General features: G+C 44.0%; 1 protein-coding gene across 1 annotated transcript; it reads left to right on the top strand.

Moving 5' to 3' along the window:
- The first annotated feature begins 244 nt into the window (after positions 1-244).
- LOC114763695 (ribosomal protein S6 kinase delta-1-like) lies at positions 245-11,610 on the top strand. The gene is given in 12 exon segments (XM_028953455.1): positions 245-256; positions 353-445; positions 1,064-1,111; positions 1,668-1,794; positions 3,309-4,380; positions 4,562-4,695; positions 4,698-4,808; positions 4,811-4,843; positions 5,352-5,441; positions 8,812-8,894; positions 9,832-9,927; positions 11,362-11,610. Coding segments are annotated over 12 exon segments (2,001 nt in total). The 3' UTR covers positions 11,464-11,610.
- The last annotated feature ends 10,256 nt before the right edge of the window (positions 11,611-21,866 follow it).

Below are 21,866 nucleotides of genomic sequence, written 5' to 3'. Positions count from 1 at the left end.
TGATCTGCTTCCCCAACTTTTTTTATTTTGCTGAAATAATCTTCAAAATCTCTCGTGCTGTTTGAATTTCAATGGCACTTTTATTGACTTTGCAGTCTTTTTATTTTTCACTTTCATATAATGGGGATTTCTTATTTGATATTTCTGTCAGAACAGGTCCGCTTGCAGTTCATGTTGCAACCACAAGATGAGGCTAGAAGAGCATTCTTTTGTGTGTTCTTGTATCTGTTCTGCCAATTACAGAATGTGCGTTCATGTAATATGAATGTTACTTTGCACGGATGTGATAAAAGTGCTGAACCTTGTGTAATATTTCATGGTCTTCTTTCTTTTTCATGCTGTTTACTGTTAGACACTGGGCCCTCAGTGCTGCAGGCGTCTCTGGAGCCACCAGAGTCAAGCCGAGGAGCTGAAGAGCTACAGAGTAATCGGGGTCATTGACAAGGTGATTAAGTCCTTCATTATGATGTCAATGGCTGCAGATGGAGTGAGGTGTAAATATTGCGTTTGTTGTTTTTTTTCCCCACCCTCTCGTTTATTTGGTAATTATGTTGTACGGCTCCACTGTGACCCGTTTGAGCGTTTGCCCAAAGCACCATTCATAACAGTTTAGGCTGCACCTGTTTGGGTTCCGCTGGGGGTTGATTCTGGGAGCACACACACACACACACACACACGCACATATGCTCTCTGTATTGGCAGAGAAAGTGTGTGTGCGACACACTCGTAGAATCTCAACAGTAGATAAGATTTTCCACATCCTAGGCTTCATATGTAAATGCGTTGGTATAAATAAGCAGACTGGCTCATTGGTACGTACCATTACTTGTTTGCATGTTCAAGGCTGCTCCATGTAGTCACATGAGTTACTTACTGTACAAGAAGCACAGGTATAATTTGCTCCCTTTATGGTGTCTGAAAGCTACATTATATGGAAGATCATCTGAAAGCACAGGTATTGGTATCAAACAAACCAAAAAAAAAAACAAAAAAAATAACAATGACATTTGTGACATATTAATTGTCTTTAACCTTGTGATTCTGACATTTGAAATTTCCTCAGGTGCTTCTTGTGAGCGATAAAAGGACTCAGGAGACTTTTATTTTAAAAGTAAGTATTCCTGTTTTGTACTACATGAAAAAATGCATTTGAGCTTGTGTGTGTGTGTGTGTGTGTGTGTGTGTGTGTGTGTGTGTGTGTGTATATATATATATATATATATATATATATATATATGTAATATATATGTAATTTTTATCCATCACAAATTGCTCAAAGTTGGTACATATGTATGCATATACATATATATTTTTACAGAGTATTTAAGTAATGCTTTAAGTCACCTTGCCATATAAGTGAAAAATACGTGCTGTGCTCTAGTCAAGGTGCTCAGAGACACAACAGCATGTTGGGGACTGATTGTAAGGCATCAGGCCTGCGTAATTGATTCTAATGGCTGGGTCGTTGCCATTCTTCCCGCCTCCGACCACTCTGGACAGGCTCCAGATGCCATCGGATGGCAGGGGCACAGATGACGCCCTTGCCACCCCCTCCCCTCCAAAACTGACACATAGAGTAACTCAGATGGATTAGTGTGTCTGATAAAATGGAGGGAATGCTGAAATGAAGGGGGCGGGATGCTCACATTGCCACCTTTTCCAATCAGGGCCTGCAGAAGAGCAGTGAGTGCGGGCGGGTGAAGAAAACGATCGTCCCTCACACCGTGCCCAATATGGTCTGTCTCAGGAAGGTCATCATCTCTGAAGATACTATTTTCCTGCTGCTGCAGGAATGTCCCTCTGTATAGATTCTCCTTTTAACCGTCAGTACAATCATTGGCTCCGTTTCAATTACAGAGTTGCACAAAATGAAAGTGATATTTTCAAAATGTCACACACCAAAAAAAAAAAAAAATTCCATTCTGTGAGGTTATGTGACCAAAAGTGCGTCCTGTAAAAGCGGGAAAAGTGTTGTCTTTTCACGAAATCACCTGAAATACCACCACAGTTGTCATGGAGATTGGTATTGCTGTCCTATATTGAGATTGGTTTATTGCTCGTTCTATAGTTCTGCTCTATGTCCCTTCCTCTCTCTCTCTCTCTCTCTCTCTCTCTCTCTCTGCCGCTGTTCCAGACAGATGTTTGATAGAGAGACACTCGTGTCACAGGTCATTATCCCAGAAACCAGGTGGCGCTGTGGCTCATTAGCAATGACAACACCTGGGCCTCTTTATTTTCTTGTGTGTGTGTGTGTGTGTGTGTGTGTGTGTGAGAGAGAAAGCACGAGACGACCAGAAGGAGATGTGAGGAGGGTAAAGAGAATAAGATTTGCACTATACGCCACTAATTTGTGTAATACGGTTGTTGCGAAGGAACTCAAAACCCCAGTTCCCCTCTGATTGGCGGGGAACTGTTTAATTGAGAGTTTGTCACTGGCTAATTAGTGTTTGTGATCATGTGATTTAGACTTAATGGTGCATTTTTGTTTTTTGTTGCATGCCCCATTCCCCTATGCTGGGCTAATGAGGGCAATGTGAGATCCTTGTACTTGCCACAGGTGGTATTTAGAATGGATATATACATTTAAACACAGCTTTTTAGCACGGAGCATTCGGCACCACCGCTATTAGAATTCTGGATTGTTCCAAGTGACATTCACTGCGGCTTATGGGAAAATTTGTCTGCCCAAATTATTAGGTGGCCATGCTTTCATTATCATAGTGGTGCTGGGCCAATTCATTCTCATTGCAGAACAGATGTTCTCCCACAATTATTCAGATCACAGCTGTGTGTGTGTGAGTGTGTGTGTATCTGTCTGAATGTTTGTTAGTGGATGGATATTTTGGCTTTCAGTATATTAACGGCTCTTTGTATCCAAAATGACCTTTTAAGCAGAGCTTTGACTTTACTGGGAGTTTCCAAAGTTCAGCACAAGTTTCCTGTGTTGCTTGTCAACATTCTGGGAACATTATCATACATTTCAATGAAGGTAAAAAAATATATTTGTAATATACCACAAAAGTTCACAAAATGGTAAAAAAAAAACACTTGAAACAATTCAAAGCTACTCAGCGTTTAGGCTATTCTGAACGTCTATTATACTACATTGCTACATGTTTGAATTTATGTTTGATTTTTTTTTTTCTTTCTTTTTCTCCATAATTATTAGTGAATATATGAAACCATATTGATCCCATTCACTGGAATGTTTTTCAGACTTCTAATTAATATATAATTAGAAGTAGATATAATAAATATCAATACATTGCACACCACACATCATACCTCTCCTTTTTGCCTCCTCGTAGGTGGAAAATTGTGGTCTCACATCAGCAAGTACCTCCGCAGCAGTAGCCCAGAGGAGAGCTTCGACATACCTTTCATTCAGAAGTCGCACACGACCGCTGTGCGTTCGGCGGAACACTTCGGGACAGAGCTGGGAAGCTCCAGCAGTGTTGATTCTGGGCCTGGCACCGGCTTATCGCTCCTCAGGGAGGCTGATGGACTACACCATTCAATCAGAAACCGACTTAACCTAGGTGTTGGGTCCAAGGGTTCCTTGCCAGGGTCTGGAGCCACCTCAGAGGAGGAGTGCACCAATAGCTATCTAACATTGTGCAATGAGTACGAGCAGGAGAAGGTTGAGCCGGATGCTTTGGGTGAAGAGGCGGCGCAGGTGGCCGAGGAGGAGCAGGACACACTGGGGATTGAGGAAGGTGGGTTAAGTGTGGCCGCCACTATCTCTGTTGCTACGCCAATCTCTTCCAGGACACGGTCACTCCTTAGCAGCGATAGCCTCTGTTCTCCTGCCATGGCACAGGACCTGCGGTTCTTCACAGAGGATGAGGAACATGATCAGGAGCAAAGCGATGTGTTCAGCTCCTCCGGTGGTCCTCTCACAACAGACTCTTTGGACCAGTCTAAACGTTCGCCCATGGAGTTCTTTAGAATTGACAGCAAGGACAGTGCTAGTGAGGTCATGTGCCAAGACCCAAGTGACATTCGGACAAGGCCTGACTTCTCCAAAGCTTTCTTCTCCTCTTCTGACCTGGCCTCTGAGGTTCCAGAATCTCTGGTAGACCTGGTGGATGCCACAGTAAAAGGCCAAGTCTCTGACCTCTGGAAATTTGACAGTGACCAGGGGTCCAACGAGTCTGTGCCGGTCATCTCCTTTAAGGAGGCTTTGGTTGAAGAAGCTGCCTGCAACAGTGTGAATGCTGGCCGACCACCTGACCTCCTGGTAAATCTTCCCGAGGTTGGCGGTATCGGAGTTCATGCTTTAGAGGAGCAAAATGTCTCTGATGGGGTTTCCATAGCAATTGAGGCCAAACCTTCACCTAAGCTGTCCCATGATCTCGGGGAAGAGGCAGAACCTGACTGGTCTGTAGAACAGAGTCTCCCATCTATTTCTTCCATTCAGAACTCTATCACAGTGCCTTCCAACCTAGGACTATGTGATGACTCAAGACAGGAAGGAGACGTCTTTACCTTCGGAGCCAAAATGGACCCTTTCATCTCAAATATTGTTAGAACATCCAATGCTGATGTTTCGTTTGCACAGTAACAGTATGGATCCGTTGACTTATCCGTCTGGTGCTGGTGTTGTGGTCGAGGTGGGGGCTGGAACTGAAGCAGTCGATTCTGTAGGTGACATAGAGAAATCTGACAAAAATGTATCCCAGTTATTTAAGGAACTGTACAATTGTCTCTGGAAGCATCTCAGGCACATATTCCAGAAGAGTTTGTCCGTTGTTGGGCCATGGAGATGGTGGTGGCCCTGGCAGCCCTGCATCAAGAAGGAATCATCTGCTGGGACCAAACAACGTCCTTCTCATCGACAAAGGTTAAAAATTACGATACGATTATTACATTATAGTCAGACAATTTTTTGTTACTGTTGAATGTGGCTCATGTTTCACTTTCCGTCCTTTTGCCATTCAGATCTTCTTTGTAATCAACCTTGCCATATTTGTTTCTCTCGTAATTGCCACTCTCCCCCTGTCTAAAGCCCCGTCATTGGTGTAGCTGAGCCGTAAAAGCCTGGGCATTATTCTTAATGGAACTGTTAGCAGCTAAAAAGGAATAATTACAGTAATGTTCTGTCTGGGAAGAGAGTGAGAGGATGACTGAGAACACCAGAGAAGGTTCCAGGAGAAGGGGCTGGTTTGCAGTTAGAGTGGTGATTTTGACTGGTGTAAGTGGAATAGATTGTTTAGTCTGATAGTGAGTTGGTCTCTTTTTTTTAATTATTTTATTTCACAGCGGATGGTTCAGGGTTTTTTTTTTTTTTGCAACAGTTGAAATGCTTTGTCTGACTTTGTCTTGTCAAATTTTCAGCATTTGTTTTGCAGGCCACGTACAGCTGACTTTCTTCTGTAGCTGGACTGATGTGGAGGACTCGTGTGATCGAGATGCTGTTGTTGGGATGTACTGTGTATCAGGTTAGCCAATTTTTTTTACGTAGTGTAAATTTCAAGGTTGAGTGACCGAATCTGACTCGCGCCTTTCCCCCAACCAAAGCCTGTAGGTGTGAGTGAAAGATGGGTCCCAACCCTCTACTAAAGATGTTTTTTTGGTAGCCTGTTTTAGTCTAGTCTTTGCGTCAATCTGTCATTTTCGTTTTTATTAGTCTTAGTCACGTCCATACTCAATTTAGTCTAGTCAAGTTTCAGTTGACTTAAAACTCTGAGCATTTAGTCTTATCTTCAAAATTATCCATGATGCAAACTTTGGAAAAAAGTGAAAAAAGTCATTGTGAAACACTGCACCACAGCACACGGTGACACAACGAAACATGTCCTCTGCTTTTAACCATCACCCTTGGTGAGCACTGTGTGGAGACGGTACTTTGCTCAGTGGCACCTCAGTGGCTCCTTCTGATTAAATATTTTCCTTACCTGCCAGGCCACCACTGACCCTGGTTATGCCAGGGCAAGCTATGCATATGTTTATTAACCATTTTTCAACTGAGTCTCTTGATTCTGGTCTACATCTAGACCTGGTTTTGAGTTCTCCCAGGTAGTTTCAGATCATTCACATCTGAGTCCCAGGTGGAGGAAATTTTAGCAGTTCCTGGAGGTTGAGCCCTGCTCTTAACAGGTTTGGCACATGCTTGTCTGTTCAAGCTGTGTCCACCAGGGGTCAGCATTTACTGTCCTGCCGGCCTGATCACCGCACACAGTACTGTACTGTCTGTGCCTTGCCAAGTTCTCCTGTAACTTTCTCTGTTTTATTATTACCCCCACATATTACAGACATTATCGCTCGCACAAGTGTAATTGTACCCCGACAGGTAAGGAAGTTGACTCGTAACCTAAAGGTCCCCTTGAGCCACATACACTGCTCCCCGGACGCCTATTATGGCTGCCCACTGCTCACTAAGGCTGATGGGACACATTTTATTGTGTCACATGTGCTGTGTGTTAATCACAATGACAAAGACACTTTCACTCACTTACTGCTTTATTCGCCACAGATTTTTACTGAGGGGACATGAAGTTCTCAAATTGTCCCTCGACTCTCTTTCTATCTGTCCGATACACTCTCTCGCTCTTTAAATGCATACATGAATATTCTCCCACACTTGACCCCAGTAGCTTGTGCTGTAACCTCCCAGGTTTGTTCAAAGGGGAAAAGAAAATAAAGGCCCACAGTGTCTGAACTTCACATCTGCGGACAGATTTATGGGAGGCGAGAGGGAGAGAAACATGTTTTCAACAAAAGAAAAACAGCCAGGGCGTGCTTTCGAATGTTCCTGTTTGTTTTTCCTCCCCTTCTCGCTTCACACTTTTTACAAGTTGATTCAGAGGGGGCCTACGTCACCCCGTTGTCGCCCATGCCCGTCTGCTGTCTGTAAGCTTTTTCTCAGAAAAAAAAAAAAGACCGTACGTCACCCTGCGGCGACCGCCAAAACGTACGCTTGCGCTTCGTGAGAATTGGGTATCGTGATTCTTCAGTCTCCAGGTAGTTCTCCTCTCTTTTCGGCTACTGTGACCACATCCCCTCAGAACAATGCCTTCTGAAGTGCTTTGGGGAAGAGAGACAGTTCCTCTTGTTCCTTAGAGAAGTTCTTTGTCTTGAAGAGAGAAGGAGAAGAGCGATCGCCTTCACCTCAGAAACGGGAAGAATGTACGGCCCGTTGACGACTGATTGTCTTCAAACTGCAGCTTTACGAGAGAAAGGGGAAGAAGACCTATATGGTTGTGTTGCTCTGATCCCGTAACTTGCTGTAGGTGCGAGTGTATGGGGCGGATGAATACCTGCTCTGTGTGTGTGTGTGTGTGTGTGAGTGTGTGAGTGAGACCTCGTTTATATTTTATTTCAACTCTTCTTCTTTGACTTTGGTACGTTTTTTTTCTTTTCCCTCCCATATTCTTTGCCCTGTAGCTCAGTGGACTGGACTCCCTCTCTCCCTGCAGCTTCTTAGATGTTAATCCTTTGTGATGACCGTCGACCCTGCTGAGAGAGGTGTGTGTGTGTGTGTGTGTGTGTGCCCTCGGCCTTCGTCCCCGAATGCACGCAGGTATCGCAAGTCTGTTCAATGAAGATCTCCCAGAAGGAGCTGTCATAACACTGACTGCTCAGTTTTTCTCTGCTTTGCGTCTCCTCGGGGCGCCGGGAGAACACCAGCCCGCGTCCAGCTGCGTAACCTTGGCTGGAACAGAGCCACTCAGACCCCCTCTGGGGTCGATCTGGGGGATCTTTGCCCATCTCTCCTCAACTGATGGTGGCATCGTGCCTGAGTAACGTGCGGAGGAGCCCTGGGCATTCGCTCCGGGCCACAACAGCTCTAGTTGGCTTCTCATCTGGAGAGCAACGACATTCGTACAAAAGACACGTTGGCCATCTGGTGCCCCATGGAGCCCTGGAGCCTTGGAGCTGACTCCCCTTCTTGCTGCCTGCCCATCACACTCTCCTTCTCCTCCTCTGGTGGAGAGGACCCGCACTCTCTGGGTGCAAGCTGGACGAGTGGGTGCTTCCCGGTGACAGAAGACCCGCTTTTTATCGCCACTGGCCCAGCAGCTCACTTTCAGGCATCAAGTCCTCTATGTTTACTCAAATTTTAAAAAATTCAACTGCCATCACGGTTTGTTTTATTGAGAATATAATGAAAATAGATAATATTAGCCATTATGTTTGTAACACTAATAAGTCACAAAAAATTTCTGAAATATTGATTACATACAAACAGGAGGATCACAACATTGTTAATAAAATTTTAATCATACCAAGCAAGTCGTGTACTTCACCAAACCTTACGTCGTCCACTTTTGTATGAGACTTTTTTACTTTTAAATTGACTGAGACATTTTAAAAACATACATAGTTCTAAAATTAAAGATGTGAATGTGGGGGTGTTGGTCATTGGACCGTTGTGGTCTGCTGAAGAGACATGAGAACATGGTCGAGAGAACATACGCTTTCTCACACACACACACACACACACACACTTTCCCTTTGTTGTGCGTCTGCAGGCACACCCACAGGTCAGGTCGTGCAGATGGTTGGAAGTTGCCGTGTAGACGGTTTCCTCAATTTGACTGTGTGGGTTTTTTATTATGCAAATTAGCTGCCAGGCAAGATGCTCCTCTTCTCCCAACTTGGTGTTTGTGCATCCAGAATTTTGTACATGCATTTCCGTCTGTGTTGAATTAGCACACCAAACCTCCTGATCTGCAGTTAGTAAGAATGTATATGTATACATAAACATGAAAATGAAGATAGCTATGCTTTCAGTATTGTTTTATTCTTGTTGTTGCTTTTGAAGGAGGTGTAATAACTTGTCCTCTCTCGCCATGTGTTCTATTGCAGAGGTGGGCGGGATTTGTGAGAAGACTGCGGCCTGTGATTGGTGGAGTCTGGGTGCCATTCTGTTTGAGCTGCTCACTGGAAAGGTCAGTTATACTGATGAACCTTTAATGAAAACCCCAGAATTATTCGAAGAGCATTTTTGGACTTAATTTCATCTTCGAACCTCACTGAACAGCACACTCATTATTTGCTCTCCTTCTGCTGAGGCAATTAATTGAATCTGAGGCCCATGATGAAGTGTGTGTGGCTGCCATGGCTCGTCTGCAGTGATTATGCTTTGGTTTCTACCTACTATTGGCTCCCTTTGCATGGCGTGGTCCAGCTGTGCCAGGCGTAGAAAATGGCCAAGTTCCTCGCCGCCATCTGCTGGAGTGGGACGGGTCACCTCTCCAGTCACTGCCGTTGGAGCAGTTTCAGAGGCGGGGATAAGGCTGCGTCTCTGGGCTCCTTGGTCAGGTCACTGTTCTTGGATCAGTGGTGCGGTTGAGGAAGAGGCTTTGGCACCATCAGCCAAAGACGGTGGATTGTAGGGCCAGAAGAGGGTTTATGGCTGCAAGGTTATACACTCACAGAAAACTTCCAAAACTGTTTATGCAGTTGTATGCGCTGTGCTGGAAGTTAATCAGATGAACAAAAGAACTTGTGCAGATGCTTAAATCAGTTAGATGATGTACATATGTGCAAACACGCCACATCAAATACACCATGAAGACATGATTCTCGCACGATAAGACGTCCACATCAAGCTTGGTTCAAATTTGACTGGGAATGGAGCCATATGTCCTGCAGCAAGTGCAAACAAACCAATCTGAAAATGCATCTAACTGATCTTCTGCTGTAGCTTCGGTCGATAATCCGTGTATATTTACCCCAACAAAACCCATCAGTGATCCAGTCCTTTTTTTTTTGGTTGCTCTATCAGTTCATTGACATCGCTGACAAAAGCATGTTGTGAATTAAGCATTTTTTTTAATATATATATATATAGCTGTTGCTTTTGTGTTTTGTATACCTCTGCAGTCTTTACAGCTGTGCCACCCGGCAGGAATCGGCAGACACACCTTCCTCAACATACCGGAGTTTGTGTCAGAGGAGGCCAAGTCTCTTTTACAGCACGTCAGTCATTTTTACGTGTTTCATTCCCTCATTTCTGTGGAACAAAACCCATAAATTGTAAATATAGGTTGCAACATGGTACCATACAAAAAACACCAACTTAAATATAAGGGTGTACCAGGGTGGTAGTAGCCTAGTGGGTAAAACACTCGCCTATGAACCAGAAGACCCAGGTTCAAATCCCACCTACTACCATTGTGTCCCTGAGCAAGACACTTAACCCTGAGTGTCTCCAGGGGGGGACTGTCCCTGTAATTACTGATTGCAAGTCGCTCTGAATAAGGGCGTCTGATAAATGCTGTAAATGTTAATGTAAATGTAAATTCTTGATTTTCCTATGGTTGCTTCTTTTGGTAATTTTTCTGTATTATTTTTTATTATGAATTATAATTTTCTGTTTTATTAAATGCAAATGCACACTGAACCAGAAATCAGATCGTTTCCGTATCTAAAATCCAAGTCTTGCATTAGGTTATGACTGCCCATTGGCTGCAGGCGTTTCTGCATCAGTGCATGGAAAGTTTATATCAATGTGTTGCAATCTGAAAGACCCTCTTTTGCATATCTCCTGGTACTCTCCCTTTGACAAATGATGACAGTTGTGACGATCCTGCAGGTCTTTCATTTGGTAAAAGTAGGATTCTGGCTTTAAATTTCTGATTGAGCTTAAATGCTTTACACTCTAACTGGGGAGCTGAAAAGACATGTACATTATCTTAAAATAGGAGCCATGATTACTTAGTTGTATTGAGTGTAGACACATTACATGACCATGGACCACATATATGCTGTATAGACAATGCTAAGTCTTTTTAAATGCTTATAGAAAGAGCAGAATATCCCATGCATCTTCTACAGTAAGCCAAGCAAGATCACCCAGCACAAACTCCTTTACGCAGGCGTTCTCTTAACATTTAAAGCCCCTAATGGTACGCAGAACGTGCACACAGCACAGAGCAGGAGGATCAGCTGAGTGGGGGGGTGCACTTTAATGTCAGTCTTAAAGACAGATATAGTCAGACATTTTAAAAGATGTTTATATTGGTGTTATGACTAAGGGACGTAACTCCACTGGCTTCCCAACACAATAGGTGGAATTACTGTTGAGCTAAATGTAGCAGGAGTGTGACAGTTATTACCCATCACTCAGACTCAGTGTGCATTTGGATTAGGGCCTTTCTGTCAGTGGATTAAGATTTTTCATTGAATAGAGCTGCAGTCTTCGTCTGCACTTCAGTTAGTCTTCAGTAAGTTGTAATGTGTGGAAAGCCAAATGGAAATTGTAATATTCTTGAAATCTGCCACTTTATATGATGTTTATTGATCTTGAGGTCAAATACAAATGAAACGTGTTAAATTTGAGTGTGTCTGGAATTGTTTCTTATTTCTGTAATTGTACTTTGAGATTTAATTTAGTTTCATTCCTTTTTTTAGCTCCTCCAGTTTAATCCCATGGAGAGACTGGGAGCAGGAGTCGGTGGCGTGGAGGACATCAAATCCCACCCCTTCTTCTCTCACTTGTTCTGGCCCAACTAATATATCGGACTTCTGCACACATGCACGCTCTTCTCGCTGAGCTGCAAGATCAAAGGGAAAGCTACATCCTGAGCATGCTCAGCCCAGCACCTCTCCAGCATCGCTTCTAGGGATGCAGGCCATTAGTGATTGAACTGTTTAATTCCTATAGAGCATGTATGTTTTCATGCTATTACTTAATGCAATAGAACATGCAGGGTTGCACACTGAGACAGGTGGAATTGCAGAGATGTGCAGTTTCATCCATTTGCCAATTGCCACTATTGCAACCATTGAGTTCCAGGGAATGAACCCTGCGGATCATCCCAGACAAGAAGCCAAAGCAAACCTTGAAGAGCATACTGTAATGAATTTTGGTTTGAAATAAGCTCATCAGATTCGCCAATTACCCTTCCTTTCTGGTTTGTGTACAGCGAAATGGCTCCTGAATGGTGGCTTTTCATCCCAACAAGAGTCAGTCCAAGTTGCAGAAGGTGCCTTTAGGTTTAATCCTGCACTAATCTCAAATCACCATGTCCTCTGCCCCCGTATGACGGTCTGTTTACCTAAACACTAACACGAGGCTGTGTTTACTGTGCTGTCTTGCGGCGGGCCAGAGTTCATCCTGAAGATGAGTTGTGAGTGTTTGTTTGTGAGTGATGGATACTCCGCTAGCAGATATAGATAGCAATGAAGTCTGAGCTGTGCTGGTGTAGTAAAAGCATTAGAAAGAGGAACTGATATACTGCACATGATTGTGTGTGTGTGTGTGTGTGTGTGTGTGTGAGCGCAGTACTGTGCAATTTTTGTTAGGAGACGTTATTTAATAATATGTAATATTTATGACATGTACACCAGATTGGTGGTGTGAGAAAATGACCTGACACATATATATGCATACTATTGCACCGAGTTTACATTCCACAGCGAACAATACGCAACACTAACAGTTCCGGCCTCATATTTTCTATCATTCATGTCGGTACTAACCAGGATGTGCGGTCCTCTGTAAAGGCATTTCAATAAAATACAGGAGAACCAAGCAGGCCTGTTGTGTTCATTGGTACTTTCTGGTGACTGGGCATTGCATTGTCAATGGTATATTCTGTGTGTGTGTGTGTGTGTGTGTGTGTAAGTGTAAGTGTAAGGGAAGGGGCCTACTGGCTCTTATCAGGGCAACTGAGACACTCAGCCAGAGTGACAGGAGCTATTTAGGAGTGTCATGGCTCCTTCTCTTCTGGGCATCGACACACATACACACGTTGTAATGTCATTGCTCACGGGGTCAGGACACACAATCGCTCTCTCCTTCATTCACACTGAGAAACTGTTTAAACAACTAAAGTCACCTGGGTCTGAGTTGAAATGACTTAAAATAAATAAATAAATAAATAATAAATTGACCTTATGAGTTGCTCATTGCTAACAACATAATGTATTCAATTTGTGAAGTAAGTAATTTAAACGTTTAAATCACAGTGCTACATGATAAGAGCTGGTTGGTCTTCTTCAAGATGCAAATAACTTCCAATCATTTCTTTCTACGCTTGCTTAGTGCTGGTGTGAAAAATACCGATGTTACACAAGAAAGTGCGATCGAATCACAGCAAAGGCAGAACAATGAGACTTTAGTTCTGTAACCGAAATCAAGTGATTTAAAATGACAGAAAAGTTTAAACGACAAGCCTTACTGACACTGTGCTCGCTCCCCTGCGGTCCATGGGTGCCGATTATTGGGTCTTCCCGAGACGTAGTACGGACCAGCGTCTCATTACACATGCTAAGGGTCAGAGCTGACCTGTCAATCACCGCTCAAGTGGGCTCGAGTGTCTGACACGGGTCACATTCTGCCTGTAAGGGACTTTAATTGGTGCATACTGTGACTGCAGATGTAAATGTGTCTGAACTGCTGAAGATTTTTTTTCACCTGAAAAATACGCCATTTCTAATGTTAAACACATTAAATTAGTACTTTGGCAGTTCTGTTCTGTAATTTTCAGTACAAGAACAACACGCAGGTGTCAACTCCCACACAGATTTAGTAAATTAAAGTAAAGAAGAATTAGAATTAGATGCAGAGCAGGGTACCAGCCGACCGCGGGGTGCAGACACCATTCACATATTCACACCTATGGCCAATTTATAGTTATTAATTCACCAAGTGTACATGCCTTGTCGGCTGCGGGAGAACCTGAAGGAAACCAACTTCACACACACAAAGCCAGAGCCTTGGAAAGTGCGAGGCCACAGCATTCTTTGCAGCACAACCATGTGGCTGAATAATTATAATATTAACAAGGAAATAAAAACCAAGGGGAGCAAAAACATCTGAACTATATACAGTGTACTGGCATGAAGAAAAAAGTCCAGGAAGAGCAGAAGGTTGGTTCCCAGCACAAGCTGGGTTGCCAGATATCAAGGAATTTCTCTCCTTTCTAATATGCATCCAACTCACAGTACAGGTCAAAAGTTTGGACACACCTTCTCATTCAATGTGTTTTCTTTATTTTCATGACCATTTACATTGGTAGATTCTCACTGAAGGCATCAAAACTATGAGTGAACACATGAGAAAATGTGTCCAAACTTTTGACCGGTACTGTATACGAGTAGGGAGATTACGGCTCCTCCGGTGTCAGTTTACTACACCTTTCTAACTGTGAGGAAAGGTACAAAATCAGCAAACTGAGGTCAGTGTGTTAGGCATCATGGGACATTCTCACCTTTTGAGAAATATGCCTATAGCCGTGATCCCAGAAGCTATTTATTATGTCATTGCATCTTAAAAAGTGGTCCAAATGTGGCATGCTTTAAAAAAACGATCATTATACACTCAGTGGGGTGGCTTGTGGCATACGATTTTTTTTACAGTAGATTTACCACAGGTGGAGTATGATATTTACAGGAGTGAAGCATTCAATGACTGGCAAAAAACAATTAAAAACTAGAAAAACTGCAAGCCAGCTGCTAAAGTTGTGCAGACATGGAATTGCATTCAATGTGAAATAAACGTATTAATTTTGGAAAGTATTCCTAGGATTGTATCACATTTTACAAGTGTAGCCGTCCGTTTTTGATCTTAAAACGGTCGTGTTGAAACGCACAGAAATCCTGGACGTTCCCTGCATTGGCGCGGTTAAAATAGAGGACATTCTTTGGTAAAAAAAAAAAAATCCATTTTAATCCAGCACGCATGCAAGATGAATCCATTGTGCCAGTTCGGTAATTAACAGAGGATATTTCCCTGATGTGAAGAACGGAAAACGAAGCGTCTTTGGCTTCCTTGGTGGATGGAGCGGCGAACAAAACAAAAAAGCGCTTCCCCGGCATTACAGCAGAGCGGGCCTTTGAGCGCTGTGCACATCCTCTCCTAATTCACCGGACAATGTCATTATCCTTCCAGATTTGGCTCAGGGAGCGCTGTGTTTATGCAGACAAAAGAAAGCCATGCTAACCACGGCGCCGGGGGGAAAGGGCTGGCATGATACGGTCCCGCAAACCGTGTCTTCAGGACAGAGGAAGAAGTTGCGTGATGCACACTGACACGTCGGGCCCGAGGCCCGGCGCTCAACAGCGTCCCGGAGCAAAGGCCAGCCTTGAACCCAAGCTATTGTCGCCGAGTGCAGAGAACCCCGTTCCTCGGTGAGGCTCGGCCTCGCTCTTCTCCTCCCTCCATTGCACATCTGTCCCTGTGTTCTTTTCCTTCCGCGTTCCCTCGCACAAAACACTCTGACCTCTGTCTCATATTGCTGGTGGTCAGGATTAGTGTTTTCTCATTGTGTGTCCTTCACGCGCTCCCATGCAATCCCAAAGCTTAGGACAACAGTTCCACTGCAGAACGTCCCCGGGCATCGTCTCCAGCCTGTGAGAGGGCACCGATCTCATAAAGAGGGGACACACAAAGACTCATCCATGACCCTCTCTCAAAACAACCCCCCCCCCCTTTCATTATCAGAATTACAGCAGGCACTAACAATGGTTAAGATAAGGGAAGTGGGAATTGTAATCCTAGACCAGACGGGCCATCCGGGGTACGAGTGCAGGATTTACTGCGGCTTCAACCAGAAATGAAACATGCAGAGACGCCTCGGCGGATGGAGCGCTTGAAAAAAAAAGTGCATTTTACAGAACTGGGCCACAAAACACCTGAGCAAACACTCAGCTGCTTGGGAAACTCAACAAAGCTCTGCGAGGGATTGTAGAAGAAATTCATTCCTTAGATAGTGAATGAAGTCACACGTTTCAGGTGCGTCAGTGCCATTCAATTCAAAATGTAAAGCACAATACACTATTTAGCAAACTTATTATGCACATAATTATGAAATAAAAAGTGAATAGAATTTCTAGGTTTTATGTTAATTTTGAATACAGGATGTTAATAATGAATCTTAAGATTGTCAATAGGTGTTATATTATATTATGAGATTACACCAGTGCTGCAACAGAATAATGGAATACTACTGCTACATACATACAGTACAGGCCAAAAGTTTGGACACCTTCTCATTCAATGTGTTTTCTTTATTTTCATGACCATTTACGTTGGTAGATTCTCACTGAAGGCATCAAAACTATGAATGAACACATGTGGAGTTATGTACTTAACAAAAAGTGGAGACCTGACCTCCACAGTCACCGGACCTGAACCCAATCGAGATGGTTTGGGGTGATCTGGACCGCAGAGTGAAGGCAAATAGGTCAACAAGTGCTAAACACCTCTGGGAACTCCTTCAAGACTGTTGGAGAAGCATTTCAGGTGACGACCTCTTGAAGCTCATCGAGAGAATGCCAAGAGTGTGCAAAGCAGTAATCAGAGCAAAGAAACTAGAATATAAAACATGTTTTCAGTTATTTCACCTTTTATATACCGGAACTATGACCGGAGGCAAACAGCCAGGGCAGGAGAAGTGTGTCTGTGTGGAACACTATGGGACAGGTTGCCAATGCAAACGATCTCATTTCTCGTTTGCGATCTCTTATAGATCTATCACCCACCCACTTCCTTTATTGTATTCCACAGACAATTAGACAATTGTTTAAATGTGGTGTAGTTAATTTTCTTAATATCCTCACTTGCTGTGTATGTGACTGCGTATTGAAAGTGGAGGACACTCATTTTTCCCCATGTGGCCCCCGTTGATGACGGTCCAACAGTTAAAATGGCAAACAGGCCATTGCGGAACTGTATTTTAATGCTGGTGATTATGGTGGCACTCGGACAGCCAGTCATTCTCGGTGGTGGTATTACATCTAACTGTATTAAATCTTTTGTGGTGGGGTTTGATGCATTAAATAAAAGATATGGGGTTATTTTCGTATCAGTTACCTGTGGTAATGGTGGGCCATTCACAGTCGCCACTGTCTGTCACAGCCTGTTGTCTTCTGGTCTGTGCGAGTGTGTGTGTCTCAGGTCTGCCCGTGGCAACTGTGTAACCGTATTAGTGCTGCAGTCATATCGATGGGCCATAGCTGTCTCAAGTGCTTCTTTCCGCTACGCCACACACACCTTCTGCGACTCGGTGTGCGTTGCTGGGCGCCGCGCTGCAGGCCCAGAAGCGGGCGGCCCGCTCGCTTTTATCGCCGCCCGCCGTCTCGCGCTCCTCGGCTTAGCCGGAAGGCACAGGGAGCACCATTAGATCACTTTTCCCTCCTCCCTCGACCTTTCTTCCCCGCTCAGCTGCCAGCGCGCCGGGTGGCCCCGAGGGAATCCCGACTTCTGTTAAGGAGTCACCGCCTGGAACGCGCTGCTAATCTGCCAGCCTCCCAGGCTCCTCAGCCCTGGCGTTGGAGGCGCGTTGTCACTGCGGGCCGGGGCCCAGACGCCAGAGCTCAGGGTTTGCGCAGGAAGGCGGTGTGGAGCTTTGGAAGAAGCCCGAGGAAAGGCGCTTCGTACGAGCTTGGCCCGGCTGCCGCGTGAAGGATTCTCTTTATGCGTGTTTGTGTACGAGCGTGCTGATATGCGCCGAGCTCCTTCTGTGGTGGATTTTTTTCTGCCTTTGAACCCCCCTCCTAGTGCTGCCTTCAGTGGAACACATGCTTCCATCCTTGGTCAAAGAGACAAAAGTGATATAATAACATTGAGGAAAAAAAAAAACATGAAAAACAGCCACAGCCGTGTAATTTAATGTAAGAGGACGGGGTGACAAAATGCTCCTCTTTTCTGGGCCACATTTCCCCTGAAGACGCGCTAAAAACCGCCATTCAAGATTCACCATTACTAACACCACTGGCACACCACGTCCATATTCAGTATATTTCACCAAAAGAGCATCCCTTTATACATCACCCGTCCATCCACCCCTCCATCAACCTGCACATCCCATCTTATTATCTTTGGAAACTCTATTTCAGAAATAGCCCGCCACACGTAGCCTACGCCGCTACGCCGGGGTCTCCTTCCATTAACGCCTGCCGAAGCACGCCCCTGGAACAGTATGTATGTCACAAATGGTGACCATTATCTCTCATTTTGTTGACAATGAGAGCTGCTGTGCCGAGGGGGATTTGGCTGAAGAGTTTCCCATATGCATAAAAGCAATTAAAGCACGGAGACGGATGCGGACAACGTGCTTCGCGATCCCAGGCCACGCAGACATGGGAATCACGTACAGGAGTATTTACTTAATGGCCAGCGTCCAGGTAGGTATTTAAATGACACATTACAATGTAATGGGATCATTTACTTAAAACAAAAAGTTGAAATGTGCCAGTATGCCCAATATTTGTTGTGTGTTTTAAACCGGAATCCGGTTTAAAAAAAAAAAAAAAAAACAAATATAAAAAAATCAAGTCCATCGTGATCGCCAGGATGAAAGCCTGTCACCTTCTTCTTTGGTTTCATTCATATATCCAAAGATCCATGTGAAGTATGTTGCCAGATGTTAACGGGCAGTGATTCAGAAGACATAAGATGATAAAATGGAAGCAGATGTGTTTTCTTGTGTGAATTATTATTCTTTTTTTGGGCAGCTCATATCCATACTACTCTCACCCGAAATTCCGTCCACATCCTGTTTTTAGAGTGGTATTATTTTTTCGTTCCATAGTTATGGTTCCATAGTTGTCACATGTGACACAGCACAGCACCCAGTGCACACAGTGTGATGAAATATGTTCCCTACATTTGACCTGTCACCTGAGAAAGCAGTGGGCAGCATTAAATGACTGATTTATGGCAATAACTGTACAAGAATACCTCAAAGAATCAAAGTGCTAGATCACATCATAATGAAATAGACAGAATGTAGACAGTGTGGTTGTAGGTCTATCTGTCTCGGGAAAACGTTTCATGTTATCTTTGGCAGACATAAGAGGACATAAATCAAAATCTATAATTGCTTGGGCTTCTACTAACAGGAGAAGTAAAGGGAGAGTCTGTCACTCATACCCAAACAGGCCGACAGAGAGGGGGAGCCTGCAGGTGGTCTGGACTTCCTGTCACGGATTACACCGTCTGACCCGAGCAGGAAGTGCTGAGGCTAATGGCGGATGTGCTGAATACACACGGATCACAGGGATCAGTGGCCCCACTTCTTCCATGTGTTTGCTTAGGCTGTGGGGCTAATTAGCCAGGCTTCAGCAAAACCATGGAGCACGGCTCTCGCTTCATAAGGCCATAATTCATTCACACGTCTGTACGTTTCTTAACGATACACTGGATCTCTTTACACCTCCAGTGAAAGGAAAGCCTGGAGATTGCTGTAAGTTGGACTGCAACTCCATTCAGAATTAAGCTTGAAATTGACTTAATTAAACAGAAACAGAATATACTGTTTCCAAGAGTGAGCAGGTTGTCAAAACATCAAAATATGTCATTTTTAACAGTGTAGTGGCTATTCTACTGCTTTTCATCATTGCTCCAGTGATTTCATATTTAAAAGGTCAGAATGTTTGTTTTCCGGTAATTAATAAAACAACGTAAGCTTTCACCTATGCATGGTGAAACCATCACGAACCGTTCTTTGTTATATGAATTTAAACTTGATAAGTTGATTTTGAACTAGACTAGAGAACTAAGGAACTGATGCCGCTGTCAAGTGCTTGCCATAAAATTCAATTTCCCAGTTCAGAAATCCTTATTATGACTTATCATACATTCAAATCTTTAATAAGGAGAATCGTAAGGACGACCTGTCCAAAACTACACTGATTGGCTGGCTGGTCAGTTAGTCTTGCCCCATAAATAATGAGAAAATAATTTTTAGAAAATAATTAAAATTAGGCTGAAATGTTTTTATATTATATTTCAGTATTTCAGAATTATTTTTCTGACGATACATGCAGACAGCATACAATTTAGGCCTATTTAGCCTATGAGAGGAGACCGTGGAAAGAAATAGTCTTGTAACGCATGTTGTGTAACAGCTTGTTAGATAAGAGTAGCTTTCTTCTCCTTCTTACCTCTCAATTTTTCCAGGCCGCTCATCCCACTCGCCCCTCCACCCTTCCCTCCTCGCTCTTTTCTCAGTCTTGCTGGTCCTCTTTGGCTCTTGGTTCCTGGGTTCTTGGCCGCGCCGCTGAGATGTGATCAGGGCTTTTGTGAGGCTGATCGGCGCAAGCGAAGCCAAGTGGCACGCAGAATGGCGGCCCCCCGACATGCAGATGGAGGCCCAGTGAAACAGCTGTGATTTCCCATTGTGCATCTGCTAGGCACTTCAAGGTGCCCATCTCTATGGCTGTCTTGGAGCCAGTCCCCTCACTGTCTCCCCTCACTGTTTAGGTCAATTGTTTGCTGATGGCAGTGAGGAAATGAGAGGGAGGGGTTATTAGGTCATGGGGAACTATTCTTGTTCAACTTTGAAAATTAGAACATATAGTTTATGTATTCTCGTCAATTAAATCTTCATATATGTATGGAGCCCCAATCACAAACTATTTCACTTTATGTGCAATGAATATAGAATACATGAAGTTTTACTTTTTAATCAATATATGAAAACAAATGACCCTTTTTTTTTTTTTATTTTGCAATGTTCACATTTTTTGAGATGTCGTTCCAGCTCAGTGTTGGCTTGATGGAAACACAACCGACCGGTTGAATAAAAATGAAAACTGCTCACTCGCTCAGAATGTTTGCCCGATGCCTAGACATACGTTAAGCAATGGATGTTCGGGGGTGAACTTCAGAGAAGACATGAAGATTGGGATTGTGACGATAAATTCCATTATTAACATTGAATGACTCTTACGATATTTGATATCTCTTGTCCATATCTTGCTAAATCTGATCCAACCATGTGTAGCTGCGTATTTTGCACACACACGCAGTTTTTCTTGGGCGTGTTTGTGTACTGCGGGCTGGACAGTGTGTATGTGTGCTGGTGTTCGGATAAATACATGTAAATACATGTAACAAACAAACAAATATATACATATATGTGTCTGTGTGTGTGTGTGTGTGTGTGTGTGTGTGTGTGTGTGTGTGTATATATATATATATATATATATACAGGAATTAGTTCCTAATAAGAACTGCTTAAGAGCTGAAAATGTTCCAGATCATCGGTAGCGGTTCCCATAGGGCGCGACGGGCCTCGTGTCACGCAAATCAGCCACTCTTCGCCCCTCTGTGCGTTTTAAAACACATAATACCCATCCCCAAAAATCCAAACGCCGCCTGGTCGCGGTGCTTAAAATGCGACTGAGCTTGTGTTTAGCTGGGGGCTTTTCGCCTACGTTTCTGGGAAGCCGTGAACACCGAGCTTCGTGTCCCTAAAGTCTGGCAGTTGTGCCCATGGCCGACGTGGGTCAAAATAAAAAAATCCTCATCTAGGACTTATTTAGAGTAAACCCTGCAACCTTTTGTCTTCCACCAGGCCGTGTCGGACAGCACAGTAAGGGCAATCCACTTAGAGTGCCAGCAGAAGGCAGATGCCTTAGCGCCCTGGCCAGCCTCCCAGACGGGCATGAAAGCTGGCGCTGGCCTGGCGCTAATCTCTAATCTGGAGATTTATTCTCTCTCTTGCTCGCTCTCTTTCTCTTTCTCCCTCCCAGTCCGTATATCTGTAAATGGACCAATCTGTATTTCAGAAATGCATTTACGCTCCCATCCAAAAAAAAATATGTTATTAAGCCTTGAAGAAAGCCTTATCAAAAAAAAAAAAAAACTGCAGATGGTCGTATAATGCACAATCACTCAGATACACAAAGAAGGCTGATTTTGGTCTGCGCGTCCTCTGGACTTTTTCCCCGCGCTTGCAGTTAAGTCATTATCTGCAGCCATTAGCCCCCGGCTTGCTTTATTGGCTTGCGTCGGCCGCACCAGAAGATTTGCTGGTGGCCGGTAATTGATACGCACCTTTCATTTCTGCAAAATTGGCGATCAGCTCGCGACTGCGGGCGGAGGCCGGCCTGCGCCGTGTGTGTATCGCCAGGAGTGGTGCACGAAATGGGCCAAAATCTGCACTTACTTGGTTGGCATGCAT

This window comes from Denticeps clupeoides, chromosome 14 (genome assembly GCF_900700375.1).
Source record: "Denticeps clupeoides chromosome 14, fDenClu1.1, whole genome shotgun sequence".
NCBI lineage: Eukaryota > Metazoa > Chordata > Actinopteri > Clupeiformes > Denticipitidae > Denticeps > Denticeps clupeoides.
Note: the sequence above shows the minus strand (reverse complement) of the source record. Positions and strands in the feature narration are given on the sequence as shown.